We start from the raw sequence: 13839 nt of genomic DNA, 5'->3' as shown, positions 1-13839 counted from the left end.
GGTCAAGTTTTACATGCGCCAGCCTCGATTGCATGCATAGGCTTGTCAGCTTGTCCGATAAGATCAACAGGCATGAAAATTTGTCATGGCGCAGAGCAACCGATAAGATATCACAAGCAGGAGTCCGTTGCCTGTCCCCATACATGTACACGTGTGTTATGAGGTCAGTCTCCAGTCTATTCAAATCCAAGCAGGATACCAGTGGTAGGACTAAAATCCAGATTTTTTAAATTCGGTTTGAATTCCACTATTTGGTTTGGATTCTGGAAACCAGATATCCAAACTAACCTCTAAAGATTCAGGCCTCCCATTCTTGTGTGACACAGGCTAAAGACAACAACTGGAACATCCCCCAATTTGCTCCATGGTCTCTGATTGTAACTGCATTGACTCGCTTGCAGTCTTCTTGGTTCATGATAAGCCTGCCCATTTGACTGATCTGAGAGTTCCAACCCATTTTTCCCCACATTACAGCTCTGGAGTGTTTTTGTGAAGGCCCAGTGGTCATTCAATCCTGCAAACTACAGTGGAACGTCGGCTATACCGAACATCGTCCTTGGCTCCCGATTTTTGTGTACAACCAACCGAACATTGGTGTTGAAAACCATCAACAGAAGAGCGAAAGTGGCAATTATTTCCCCAAGGCATAGAAGGGGAATGCCACCCATCGATGTAGGTAGTAAGCTCAAAACTGTGTAATTACATGATTCAATAGTCGGCATGTATTAGAAGTCCTCTTTCAGTAACTACCAGGGCATGCAGGGTGAAGTTATGAAGGGCGCTATTTATTGAAAAGTGAGTACCGGAGCACCGGCAGCTTAAAATCGCTACACCGAACGATCACTATTACAAACATTTTCTGTGGATCCCGCGATGTTTGTTATAGCTGCGTTCCACTGTATACCATATCGTCCTGAACGGCATTCAATGCGGCACCTCACTCCTCACTTTTTGTTGGCATGACTGTGACCTGAATAGGAACTTCCGGTGAAATGGGAACTTCCGGATACCTGTTATTTGTTTTGGGAAATTTTCTTTGGATAACCGGATTTTTAACTCTCTGATTTCTCCCACCATTATAGGATACACAGCCACATGAACTGGACTTTCACAAACACTTTGGGTTTTTCCCTCTGAAAATAGATCGGTTTGGAATTTCCTTCCTTCTACTGTATCTGTGAACTTCCCTTTCGTTCCTGGCATCTCCAAATGACACTAGATAATTGACACTAAATTGCTGGGGTTTCCCACGATAAAAAAATACTGAAAAAATAATTGTGATGTGATCAAGCTGAATGAATTGTTTGTCGACCCTGGTGAACTTTTTTTTTACAGATTTGAAAAGAGCACAATCACAGCATTATACTGCTGTGAAAACTGCATGCTGGTACCATCTTTAGTTCAAAAATTATGAAAGTCGGAACACCAAGAGATGTGAGGAAGTGATGTGATAAAGTGGCCCTCTTTTGGCCTGAATCTCCAAATGAAAGTTCCCGACAAACGACTCATTTAGCTTGATCGCATCACAATTGGAAACTAAACAAGTTCTGTATTCAAACTGTGTGTGCAATTCAAGTTCAGAGTTTACAATGCTTCCTTTTGGGCTCTAGATAACCAATTGATATCAAAACATGAAACTGAAAGAAAATGTCTTGTTCCGAGGTACACAATTCTGTGAAAATTTGAAAGGCACCATCTTTTACAAGTTTTTTTTTAGTTGTTCCAAATTATGTGTGAATTTCCATCTCCTTTGTGAGAGTTACACAAAAAAATGCTGATCCGGTGACCATAGCCCGATAGACTTGATGTGTTTATATCACAAAGTGAAACTTGTCAAATCCTCAGGTGCATAAACGAGGAGAGAATACAATCTTACTTACGGCGCCTAAACATTTGAAAAGAGATTTATTCACATGGTGCTACCGCAAACCTATCTTGTCTTAAACATTTGAAGTTGAGATCATTAACTCTCGTTTTGTCTGATCAGTCACAGACAGTCAAAAAGTCAATCCAGTTCCCCTACCATGCCTTTTACACAGGCTAGTCACCAACAGTCAGATCATATTTCAAACAAGCTCTTTGACTAGTCAAATTCAGTCAACAGGCAAAAGCAGACAAGTGGTAGGCACAGCTGGCTTATCAATCACCTACAGTCAAAGCATAGCTGTATCAAGTACAGTCACAGCCAATCAATCCTGCTGTATACACCGGTAGGCTTGGAGGTCTTAACTGTTGAAAACAGTCACTTGATTGATTTTGACTAAAAGGACAGCTTTGCATAGAGTGTATGTTTGCATGCATGTAGGAGGGTTCAAACAGTATACACTTTTACTTCTATGAAATCCTAATATCATTCCATATATGAGGGTCTTTTCCCCAGGAATTCAATTTGAAATGAAGAATGTCTCAATGGCACTTACCATTTCTTAGTGACTTCAACCATGAGTTCGTGGAACGACGCCGTGAATTTGAACTTGGCGGCCCGCTTGCCGACCCGCTGCAGTCTCTTCCAGACTAACGCCATCTTGACTGACCCTGCGATTCCTTTGCCAACTTTTCCTTCTCCGCCACTTTAACACAGCGCAACCAGGAAGTAAAACAGATTGTCTTTTCTGACCAGCAAAACGTCGCTGCAAGTCCTCCCTGAACTCTGTGGGCTAAAAAAAAAAGGGAAGTCAACGATAACTCTACAATCTGGGATTTCCTGAATTGGTTTTAAGGTTTCAAATGGCATACAGGAACTATGAATGATGATGCTGTAATGGTTGAGAAATCTGTTTAGGGGCTTTCACGCATACATGTACACCCAGTCTTAGTCCGTAGTTGTGGGCACATACACTCGTCTGTGCGAGGTATTTGTGGGGACCAAAAACGCTGTGGGGACAGCAGAAAGTCCCCATAACTCGGTCCTAATTTGCAAAACATTAAAAAAAATTCCCCACAACGCGGTGTAGGCATACCCATGTCAACACACATGTACATACATGTGAAGAGTTTACATGTATATCAAAAAAACGCAATATATCCATTTGAAATAAAGTGAAACATTTGCACCGTTGTGATCTTTAAACATAAAAACAATTATAACAGCTGTTTCTAACTTTTTCCTTCCCTTTACTGTTTTCTAGAAAATTGTGTTTAACTGCATAACAACTGTCAAAACTGACTTTGGCTAGCCAGGAGAGGGCGAGATTCTAAAAGATAACAAAATGGCATTAATTGCATTTTCAAAATATACCCTTCATGTACAGGGTACCATTTTGTAAGTGAAGTTCTGCATGTAGCACTTTCAAAATCTAGGATATGAAAGCCCCATTCATAAGGGTTCTTTTAGCAAAACAAAAACAAATCACATAGGGATGTGTGTGAATTGTTTTCGTTTTGCTGAAAAAACGCACACCTTGTTTGTGATCCGTGGACAGAACTTTAAAATGGTGGTTGTGTTTAAAATTCGGTAACTTGAAAAGTACATGAGTGATTTGAATGATTCTTGCACTAAAAGAAAGCACTTGAATTGGGCTTTGATGTCCTAGATATTGAAAGTGCTACATGCAGAACTTCACTCAAACAATAGTCCCGACATTTCGGTTTCGTTTTTTTTTTACTCACCCTGTACATGCAGAAAGTTCACGTACAAATGAGTGAATGAGATGATAATGAGTTGTGTAAGTTTACACAAGTTTGAGCTTGTATTCTAAAACTCAATACAAAATCTATGGGTTATACACGTACACTGTACATGTGTGTATCATAATTTTTTAGAAGATACAAACAATTAACAATTTAAGTACTTTTTGGCAAAGACAGGGTGATGGGTCAAGAACATATGGGTCATTTTAGGTCCACAGAATGCCATTTTTCCTGTCCTGTTACCTTGGTACTTTTGTAATTTGCCATTCAAGTATCAATAAGAATGACTTCAAATGATGTTTTTTTAATATGTTGGGTAGGTAACGTTTGCTATTCATATTCACTCTTAGAGGACGACTGTATTGAGGAGTACATCCGAATGATAAAATCATGGATGTCAGATGTAACAGTGACAGGAAAAAGTGAACCCCAAATTTATAGAATGGCCCATGTACAGGGTGAGTAAAAAAAAATGAAACCCAAAGGTCGGGACCATTTTTTTAAAAGGAAGTTCAGCATGTAGCACTTTCAAAATCTAGGACATGAAAGCCCAATTCATTAGCTTTCTTTTAGTACAAGAATCATCCAAATCACTCATGTACTTTTCAAGTTATGGAATTTTAAACACAACCACCGTTTTAAGGTTCTGTCCACGGATCACACAAAAAAGTTCAGTGTTCTTTCAGCAAAACGAAAACAAATCACATAGGGATGTGTGTGAATTGTTTTCGTTTTGAACACACGCCTTTTTTGTGATCCATGGACAGAACTTTAAAATGGTGATTGCGTTTAAAACTCAGTAACTTGAAAAGTACATGTACATGAGTGATTTGAATGATTCTTGAACTTAAAGAAAGCTTATGAATTGGGCTTTCATATCCTAGATTTTGAAAGTGCTACATGCTAAACTTCACTAAAACAATGGTCCTGACATTTGGGTTTCGTTTTTGTACTCACCCTGTACAGTAAGCAAGTTGTAGCCCAGTCAAAAAAGGTACATTTGTAGTGAACAATTTCTTTTGGAACAATTCCAGCGTTATGACATGTATGAAAGGAAGTGTACATGTAATGTCCATAACAGAGCCAATTAACCATGGTATCTAATGAATGATTCAGAGAAATGATCCAAAACTCCTAGTCTGTAATCTCCTTGATCATTACTAGATGATGGATGTCATACTTTTTATGTATAAGATTTGAAAACTACATTTTCAGGTTTATTTACTGAGCTCTTAAAAACTCTGTCATTACATAAAGCTGGAATTGCCGTTTTCCTAAAAACCTTTTTTTATGTAAATAATTGTGAAACAAAATTCTCAAAAAAAACTGCTTCCTTCTCAAAAGCTAGCTACCGTAAGTACCCTCCCTTCAAATTATCAGTCTAGAGCCATCAATAACAGTACTCTACACCCCCGAATGAAATGAAAATGGATTTCTGAAGGACGTTAGGAAAGTGGTCTTCGCTAAAATGATGTCCATCATCCACACGGGAAATAAATGTTTTGCAGGAAACAGGAAGCGCAGGGGTTCATTTGAGAATAGCAACTGTGCATCAATTACACAAGAGAGTTCCGTGTTATTTTCTGGGCCTGTCAAAACGATGGATTTAATTTCCACGCTATGCATCGTACTGTTGGTTCCCCGGCATGGTAGGGCTTCAGGCTTGGATCTTGGCCATCATGGTCTTGGCTTGATCAGGGACCCTTGGGCGTGGACCATGTAGACGACCGGACCTTTGGCTAGAGAGCGGCAGCGATGGCACGTCCCTCGTGAGGAGTAGAAGTTCTGGCGTGATCAGGACACGCCTAAGTTTATAAGGGGCATTTAGTCACATTGATTAAACATGAATAAAAGTACCTAAGAACCAAAAAATGTGCGTTGTGTGACGTGTACGGTTTGTGCGAAAAATTAACTTACTTCTAGAATAACTAACTTAAAGGGAAGATACAACATTTGCAAACATCACAAAACGAAATGATCAAATTATCATAAAATACCTTACTGGATTGTTAGGGGAAAACAGTCTAAAGCATCCTGTAAAATCGTAGCTCCTGGTGTGCTGACATTTTCAAGAAAATGGTATTTTTGTATCAATTTCCAACGCTGGTCGGCCGACCAGCATTGGAGAAAACTTCTTTTTTTCCTTCAAAAACTGCTCCAAATTTTTCATAATTAGTTATTCCTCATTTTCTTTGCAATTGATTACACACCTGTGAAGGGGGTACAAGCCTGCTAGGCTGATTATCTGACCTTACAATTCCCAAAGTCTATAAATTGCTCCGTTTCATCTTATGTGGGGTCAGGGAACCAGACTACAAGAACATGATTGGTTTTCGTGGTTTTTCCACCATCTACAAGCCCAAAACGTGAAACAAGTCATTTTGACAATATTTGCTACATGCTAATCCTCCAAATCCAATTATTTCTGAAAATTGCAGCAAAAGCAAAAGTTGTACATTCCCTTTAAGTACTTCTAGAGTGACAATCTACCGGTACTGGTCAACAATGTTATACATGTGGAGACTTTAACCCTAGCTTCCTAGGCCTTTTTGCTTGGATGTAGCCTCAATCCTGCAAAATCTTCCAATAGGCCTCATGGAAAAATAGCATATAGCCTCAATCCTACAAATTCCTCCATTATTTCTTGAATATGGTCCGTGGAAGGTGACCACTGCCTGAATCCTGCAAAATCCTGTGGCAGTGAATGTCAATATGTTGAGGCTTGGCCAGTGACATCCTGGAGCAGTACGGAGGATTTGAAGCATAATCCAGGCCTATATTTATGCATGGCTGAGCAGAAACAACACAAGGTCCGGCCAAAGACCTTGACAAAGTGCATCCTACGAGATCAGTAATGCACTTTTGCCATACTGTACAAATGTAACCTCAATCCTCCAAATTCCTTGACTTTGGCAAAGAGGCTTTTGAAGGATTCAGGGCGGTTAGGGTTAATTAAATGTACATTCGCAAGGTGGGATCGCAGCATTCCAGCAATTGTAACAATGCTAAATAAATCAACACAAACTTTGCGAAGGACGCGGCTACAACGTGGTCGGGCCGCTGGCACGTAAAGTTGCCTATGGCTGCTGGCCACATCGACCCATATATGACCACAGAGCACAGCCTGAGATCAAAAGTGGTTGATTTTTCCGGAGGGAGAAAAACCGGAGGGCCCGGAGAAAAACCCTTGTGGCACAGGAGAGAACCAACGCACAACTCTACACTCACAACTCTACTCACATGCGGCCAGGATTCGAACCGTGGTCACCTTGGTGAGAGGCGAGCGCTTTACGCACAAGCCACCCATGCCACCCAAAATACCAGTATGCATGGGCAGTCGACTATCGCATGGGTTACCAGTGCGAGTCTACTAGACATCACGTTGCAATCGTGGAACTATGGCACAGGTGGCAGCACGCGTACAACAACGTTTTGCTGCAAGATCACTGATGCGTAACTTGACGAATTTTGGGTGAATGTGTATGAGGTATAGTGGAACAAATCCCCGCATCAGTGCAACACGGTCGTAACTCCATTCTGCAACAAAGTCGTATATCTCGCGCGAATACACTCCGTGCAACAAGGTCGTATCTTGACATCCATTGACTTAGCGTGTACATCCGCGTTACTTTAAGCGAGATACGACCTTTTGACAATCTGAAACTCACGTTTTGCATTTATGGCATTTTAGGAGATACAACCTTGTTGCACTGACGCGACGAAATATACAAATGTAACATAGTTTATTTTGGGCGGATAGTCGATGTTAGTTCCCCTCAGTTTTGTACATTGTACATGTTGTAAGTTGACAAACTACTTCCTGAGGCAAGGTTGACAAGCTGAGGGAACTAGTTTGTCAACTTCCAATACCTCAGGGAGCTAATATCGTCTATCCACCTTCAATACATGTAATATTTGAATATCTCAGACATGAATGATCAGCCAGATAGCCAGAATCAGAGGTCTCACCTTGTGCTTGCTTGGTTTACTGCATACAAGTCCTTCTGGTTGCCATCAATAGATGCATTGTGCTTGCATCAAATATAAAGTCTGCATTTGATGTTGAGAGAGTCACTGCATGTAGCTTGGGCTTAAGCGGTTAATGAATGATCACGTATGCCAGCAGCCAATGAGTTCAATCCCAGCACTGTAAAATATAAGAAAAAAATAAAATTGTCAAAGACTTAGGGAATAGTTTCATATGGAACTGCCAAGCACACACACACCTACCGTACACACATACTGAAATGTGTATCATTGTGGAGACATTTCTTTGTTCTCGTGTAGTAAAGTTTTCGAGTTTGAAAGTGAAGTTTGAAAATGCTCTTATTTTACAAGAATTAATTTGCTTGGTTGAAATTCGGACTTAATATCCCTTTTCTAAAACTCTTCCATTTGCGACAGATCAACCCACCTTGGAAATTCCTAGTTTTTGGGTAAAATCCATATATCTATTTCGTGAAAATCTTGTGGAGACATATTCATCTATAGAAATTGCCCTGTGGAGACGTATACAATCTTTTGTTCCCTATTGTGTGCACGTCTCCAGAGGGCACAGTGTATCAGATCACACATTCAAACCATGGACGAAAACTTCCAGAGAACAAAAGTGAACAATATTGTCCACAATTCCCAGCATACGTCCACGATTGGGGTTGTGTACAAAAGATATGGGAGTCTTCCTAAAAACTTTAGAGTACAAACAAAAGAGGGACAATAGGATGTCCACGATCGACAGTGTAATCACGTTTGTGTGAACATGCCCATGTGTATGAGGTATTTGTGGGGACCGAAACCCTGTGGGCACAGCAGGTCCCAATAACTCGGTCCTAATTTGCCTAACAATAAAAAACTTCCCCATAACGCGGTGTAGGCCTGCACACAGCCTTACCTTACATACATGTATACATCTACTGTGGACATGTAGTACTGGAGAAAAAACTCATATTACTCCCACTGTGAACACTCTTTCAACCCAATTTTTTTTATCATGATTTCCTTGAGTGTGTCTCTTCATTTGCAACGGATAAACCTAACCCCAAAATGCCTCTAAACCTGTTTTCCAGAGAGGGGGGGGGGGGACACCCTAGTGTGGACGTGTGAACCAAAAGCCGCTGGACTGGGGAGAATCAACGTCCAACAGCGCTCGTCACCGCCAATCCGTAGAGGCGAGTCTACGGACCAAGCAACGGCTCTCGGCAATATGATGATGATGTACTGCACTTTAATGCTCTTTGTTTATGCTCATCATTACTGTTGACTACATCTGACTTAAATGTCACATGTGCTGACTTCTCCGACACACTCATTATTTTGCAGAGAGGTATGAAACACGTATACCGTACACAAGACTTACAAAACAATGAGCATACATGAAGCAAGGCATCGTACATCATAGCCATGAAAGGGACAGCAGCTGCTTTGTAGTTGTCAAGTGAAAAGTATCGAGTGCAAAATGACAAAGTATGTTATGTGTTTAATGTGACACACGTGTATATACCTATTCCCAATTGGGAAAGGCAACTCTAGGCTGTAACATAAACCCTGCTGACAAATCAGTTGAGAGTTGGACAAAAGAAATTTCAATTCTCACATCGCGTTCACATAAGTCCCTGCAAGTCCATTACAAGTCACCCAGTCCCAATTCAACTAACAAGCTATTCAAATGAGCTTTGACCAAGGCATTCCTTTGTTATTGTTCATCCACTGTTACTTGTGACTGGACTTGTGAGTGACTTGTGAATGGACTTGTGACTGGACTTGTGACTGGACTTGTGATTTACTTGTGACTGGACTTGTGACTGGACTTGTGTCTGGACTTGCGACTGGACTTGCGACTGGACTTGCGACTGGACTTGCGACTGGACTTGCGACTGGACTTGCGACTGGACTTGTGACTGGACTTGCGACTGGACTTGACTGGACTTGGGACTGGACTTGTGAATGGGCTTGTGACTGGACTTGCGACTGGACTTGTGACTGGACTTGTGATTTACTTGTGACTGGACTTGTGACTGGACTTGTGACTGGACTTGTGTCTGGACTTGTGACTGGACTTGTGACTGGACTTGTGACTGGACTTGTGACTGGACTTGTGACTGGACTTGTGACTGGACTTGCGACTGGACTTGACTGGACTTGGGACTGGACTTGTGAATGGACTTGTGACTGGACTTGTGACTGGACTTGTGACTGGACTTGTGTCTGGACTTGTGAGTGGACTTGCGACTGGACTTGTGACTGGACTTGTGAATGGACTTGTGACTGGACTTGTGTCTGGACTTGTGACTGGACTTGTGAATGGACCTGTGACTGGACTTGTAATTTACTTGACAGCAACACTGCTAACCAGACATGCAACACAGCAGTCGGAATTTTGAAAAGGAGAAGCCAAGCAAGGTTGCACTTCCAACTGCCATTATCAGCTTTCAACATGAGCTAATTGATGGTAACACTTTAAGTTTGCCTACAATTTACACGTTATCATTTGCAATGATCTGAAGTGAAAGGCTGCTTTGATATTCGGCAAGAAAAGTCATGGCATACAAGCATATTCCTTTGGATTCTGAAACAATAAAGTTTAAACAATGCCATCCCGCATGACGGCAAACTGTCAACACATGTGAAGTGGTTCATTTACATTTGTAAAATGAACTTAATATCTTAATGTCTGATGAATCCACATAAATGCGCATGCAGGTGTAATAAAGGTAGGTACCAGCAAGTATTTTAAATGTGACTGAGTTTGAGTGTATGGCTGACATGAATTAGAAAGCATTATACGCACAGTAGCACTGAGACAAAATAAACACAGTTTCAGGTTCAATCGTGCAAAGCGTATCTGTTTCTGTTTTGCTAGTCAAGTCTTGACACACCAGCAAGAAAACATGACCGACGGTTAGTTGTCCCGTCTGAGACCCTACAAAGTTTGTTTTTGCCTTTCTACCTCAGGTGACCTGGGTTCAAATCCCACCTGGTACATTGTGTGGATTTTCCTTGTCAAGTCATACTTAACCCTCCTGCTATCTGAACAATCACAGACAGTCGACAATATGTTCCCTCTTCCCTGCCAAGCCTTTTACACAGGCTAGTCACCAACAGCCAGATCATATTTTAAGAAAGCACTGTGACTAGTCAATTCATTCAACAGACAAAACCAAGCAAGTGGTAGGCACAGCTGGCTTATCAATCACCTACAGTCAAAGCAGCTCTATATCAAGTTACACAAACAGTCACAGCCAGTCAATCTTGCTTTATGTGGGCTGGAAGCTCTTAGCTGTTGAAAACAGTCACTTGATTGATTTTGACTGAAAGGACAACTCGGCACAGAATGTACATGTACGTTTGCATAGAAGGGGTTTAGTGGCATTAAGTTTTTTTCCACGGAATTAACTTTCTGAAGTTTCCCACCCACAACTACCGGTACATATACCGGTACACTCAAAGTGATTAAAATGTGCAATTTGTTTTCGAGGGTCCTTGGCCCACTGCCACAAAAAAATAATTAAAAAAACTGAAATATCGCGAAAGAATAAATTATCAACAATACACATACTGGTGATTATTTGGATATTTTCTGTTGTTATTTTTTTTCCTAGAAAAAAAAAATTGATTGGAGTATTTTGATGTAATTTGGGCTGGCAGAATTCTAAAGGGATTTCCGGCTCCACCCCTCTCAGCCCCCACCCCCTCCCCCATCAACTTGGAGGGGGGGGGGGGGAATTTCGCGAATTTTCTTCAAGTATGTGTAATGAAGCAAATGTTATTATTCCCAATATTTATATCATCTCCCCAAAATAGCCCAATTTTAGCATCTTTGGAAAATGCAAAAGACGGTTCTGTCCACACATGTTTTCTATCATTTTCTGAAGATAAAAATACCCAAATTGATGTATGTCAACCTGATTGCTTTCAATGTACATGTACATTATTTCTGCAAGCCTTGAACAACACTTGGCCATCCTCACTTTCATACACAAATGAGTACATTTTTCCCCACAGAAAAAAGTCCCAGCTAAAAGTCCTAACATTTTTCATTTCTGTTTCGATGTCAATCTATCAATTTACTCATCATGATTCATACATGGCATTTGTAATTGTTCTCACTGTCTGCAGCACAAAGTTACTGTACATACATGTACTTGCACACATGTGCCATGTCACCTTCAGTACAAATGTATATCATTTTGTTTAATTTTTCACAGCCAAATAAAACAAACTATGTGGTTGTACTGTGGCTATGCCACGATACCCAAACAGAATTTATACAATTTATGTGAAATTAAGGAACACAAAAATGCACATAATGGTACACATCCTTGTTTCCAGTCATAAAAGCAATGATTGGTTAAAGGAAGTGATTGTCTCTGCAATTGCTGCATGTGATCAGTCTACTAAATGTGTTATGTACATGTACGTACACGTATGCATGTACGTATGCAAAGAACTGAAATCCATTTAATGCTAAATTTACCACAAATAAGATTAGAAATGACTTAAAAAGAAATGGCCTCAATTTGTTTTATGAAGGGAGCACTTTCGTCTACATGTAGAAAGCACCGTTTCGGGCTCTTAACTTTCATTTTCAGAGAACAAGTTGGAACAGTTTTACTAAAAAGAAAAATCTAACAATGCACACAAACCTACGCGCAAATTTGTGGTCTATCTGTAATTGTCACATAATAGAGTATCAAGGTATCAAGTACAAAGTTTTAGTCCAAAGTTTTAGTCAAAAGTTAACCCTCCTTTTGTTTGACCAGTCACAGACAATCAAAAATTCAATCCTGTTCCCCTGTCATGCTTTTTATACAGGCTAGTCACCAACAGTCAGCTAGCGCTGGCGATACTTATTGTTTTCAAAGTCGATAGTTTTTTCCCCGCGATATCGGCGATAAAATCGTCAACAAATTAGAGCATGATCACAATGTTGCGTTAATTATATTTAAATAGCGATCTTCATAATACTCCAAATATAAACACACAGATGGAACGGTAAGAAGTATGGCTTACCAGATACTTGCTGTAACAGATCGTTTGCTTTTTTTGCGTTGCTGAGTTTTTAACTGCGCCCGAAATGAGTGTCCGGGACACGTTCTCATTCAGCCGATTGCAGCTGCGCGATGTCATGCGCTGAACTGATGAATAATAGTTGTGTCATCACTTGCGCGCACCAATTCATGGCTTCGCCGAATTAAAAACGAACTACTAACGAATATTTCCAAAAATGCGTCAAAGACCTTCTTTTATTGTTTTCGTCAAAATGACAGCATGCCAGGAAGAATAATTTCACAGGGAGTTTAGTGTCATTATCTTTACACCAAATATGCTTTTCAACAATAAATTATCGGATAGCTGCAAATGATATACTCTACCTTTAACCCAATGATGACAGGAAACTAGCCTTCTGTGTGTGTATTTTTGTATGATACATCAAATCAAACTTTCATAAACATTTCAGTTTCATTACAAGCTTCATTCCTATAAAAAAAATGAGACTGAGATAACTGTGAAATTATCAGCAGCTTTCTCGGTATAAACCAAACTAATTGCGGTCTATTTTCAGAGTTCTGTAGTTCAGTGTTGTATCGGTAGTTGCATAGGCGTGGGGGGGGGGGGAAGGGGGTATTTACCCCCCCCCCAATATTTTGTAAAGACTGCCTTTTTCCATTCAAATGCCCTTTTTTTCAACGGGCTTACCTCCCCCCCAATAATTTGTAAAGAGTGCCCTTTTTTTACGAAGTGCCCTTTTTTTCCTGAACAAGTGCCCTTTTCAAAAAAGAAGTGGTGCCCTTTTTTGTGGCATCTGCCATTTTGGGTGTTTTTTTTCAGAATTCCGCACATGTATCGCCCTGAAAAGCACCATATTTTGGCCCTTTGAGTGCATAATTGTCGGTTTTGAACAGCGCCCCCATTGACAGATGGTACCACCCCCCCCCCCCCCGCCAAGTGTCCAGAGAAAAAACCTGTCTACATGTGCAAGTGCCCTTTTCAAAAAAATGTCAACCCACCCCCCCAATAAAAATGACTGTACTACGCCCCTTTCAAGACGCCCAACGTCCATGCATGTTTTTATGCCATGGGTTTGCACAGATTCAGGATAAAATTTGTCAGGCATACTTCCAGTATGCTCATACAGTGTGTCCTTAGTAGTGTGAAGTAGTCAAGGAACCTGTATCCTATTGAAGTAAAACACGGGTACACGGGTACCCG

The 13839-nt window shown here is 40.6% G+C and overlaps 1 protein-coding gene across 3 annotated transcripts in view; it reads right to left on the bottom strand.

Moving 5' to 3' along the window:
- LOC119721164 (EH domain-binding protein 1-like) overlaps nt 1-7775 on the bottom strand; it is a 75270-nt gene extending 67495 nt beyond the window's left edge. For 2 of the 3 annotated variants that reach the window (XM_038191030.1, XM_038191032.1), the window contains exons 1-2: nt 7600-7775; nt 2421-2650 (exon numbers count right to left, since the gene is read on the bottom strand). In XM_038191030.1, the coding sequence (XP_038046958.1) occupies nt 2421-2524 (104 nt within the window). In that variant the 5' untranslated portion in view covers nt 2525-2650; nt 7600-7775. Of the gene's footprint in view, nt 1-2420; nt 2658-7599 lie in introns of all 3 variants that reach the window. The other variant, XM_038191031.1, reaches the window with a different exon arrangement.
- Nucleotides 7776-13839: the final 6064 nt, after the last annotated feature.

The sequence above is a fragment of the Patiria miniata genome, unplaced genomic scaffold (assembly GCF_015706575.1).
Source record: "Patiria miniata isolate m_02_andy unplaced genomic scaffold, ASM1570657v1 HiC_scaffold_13, whole genome shotgun sequence".
In the NCBI taxonomy this organism is placed as follows: domain Eukaryota; kingdom Metazoa; phylum Echinodermata; class Asteroidea; order Valvatida; family Asterinidae; genus Patiria; species Patiria miniata.
Note: the sequence above shows the minus strand (reverse complement) of the source record. Positions and strands in the feature narration are given on the sequence as shown.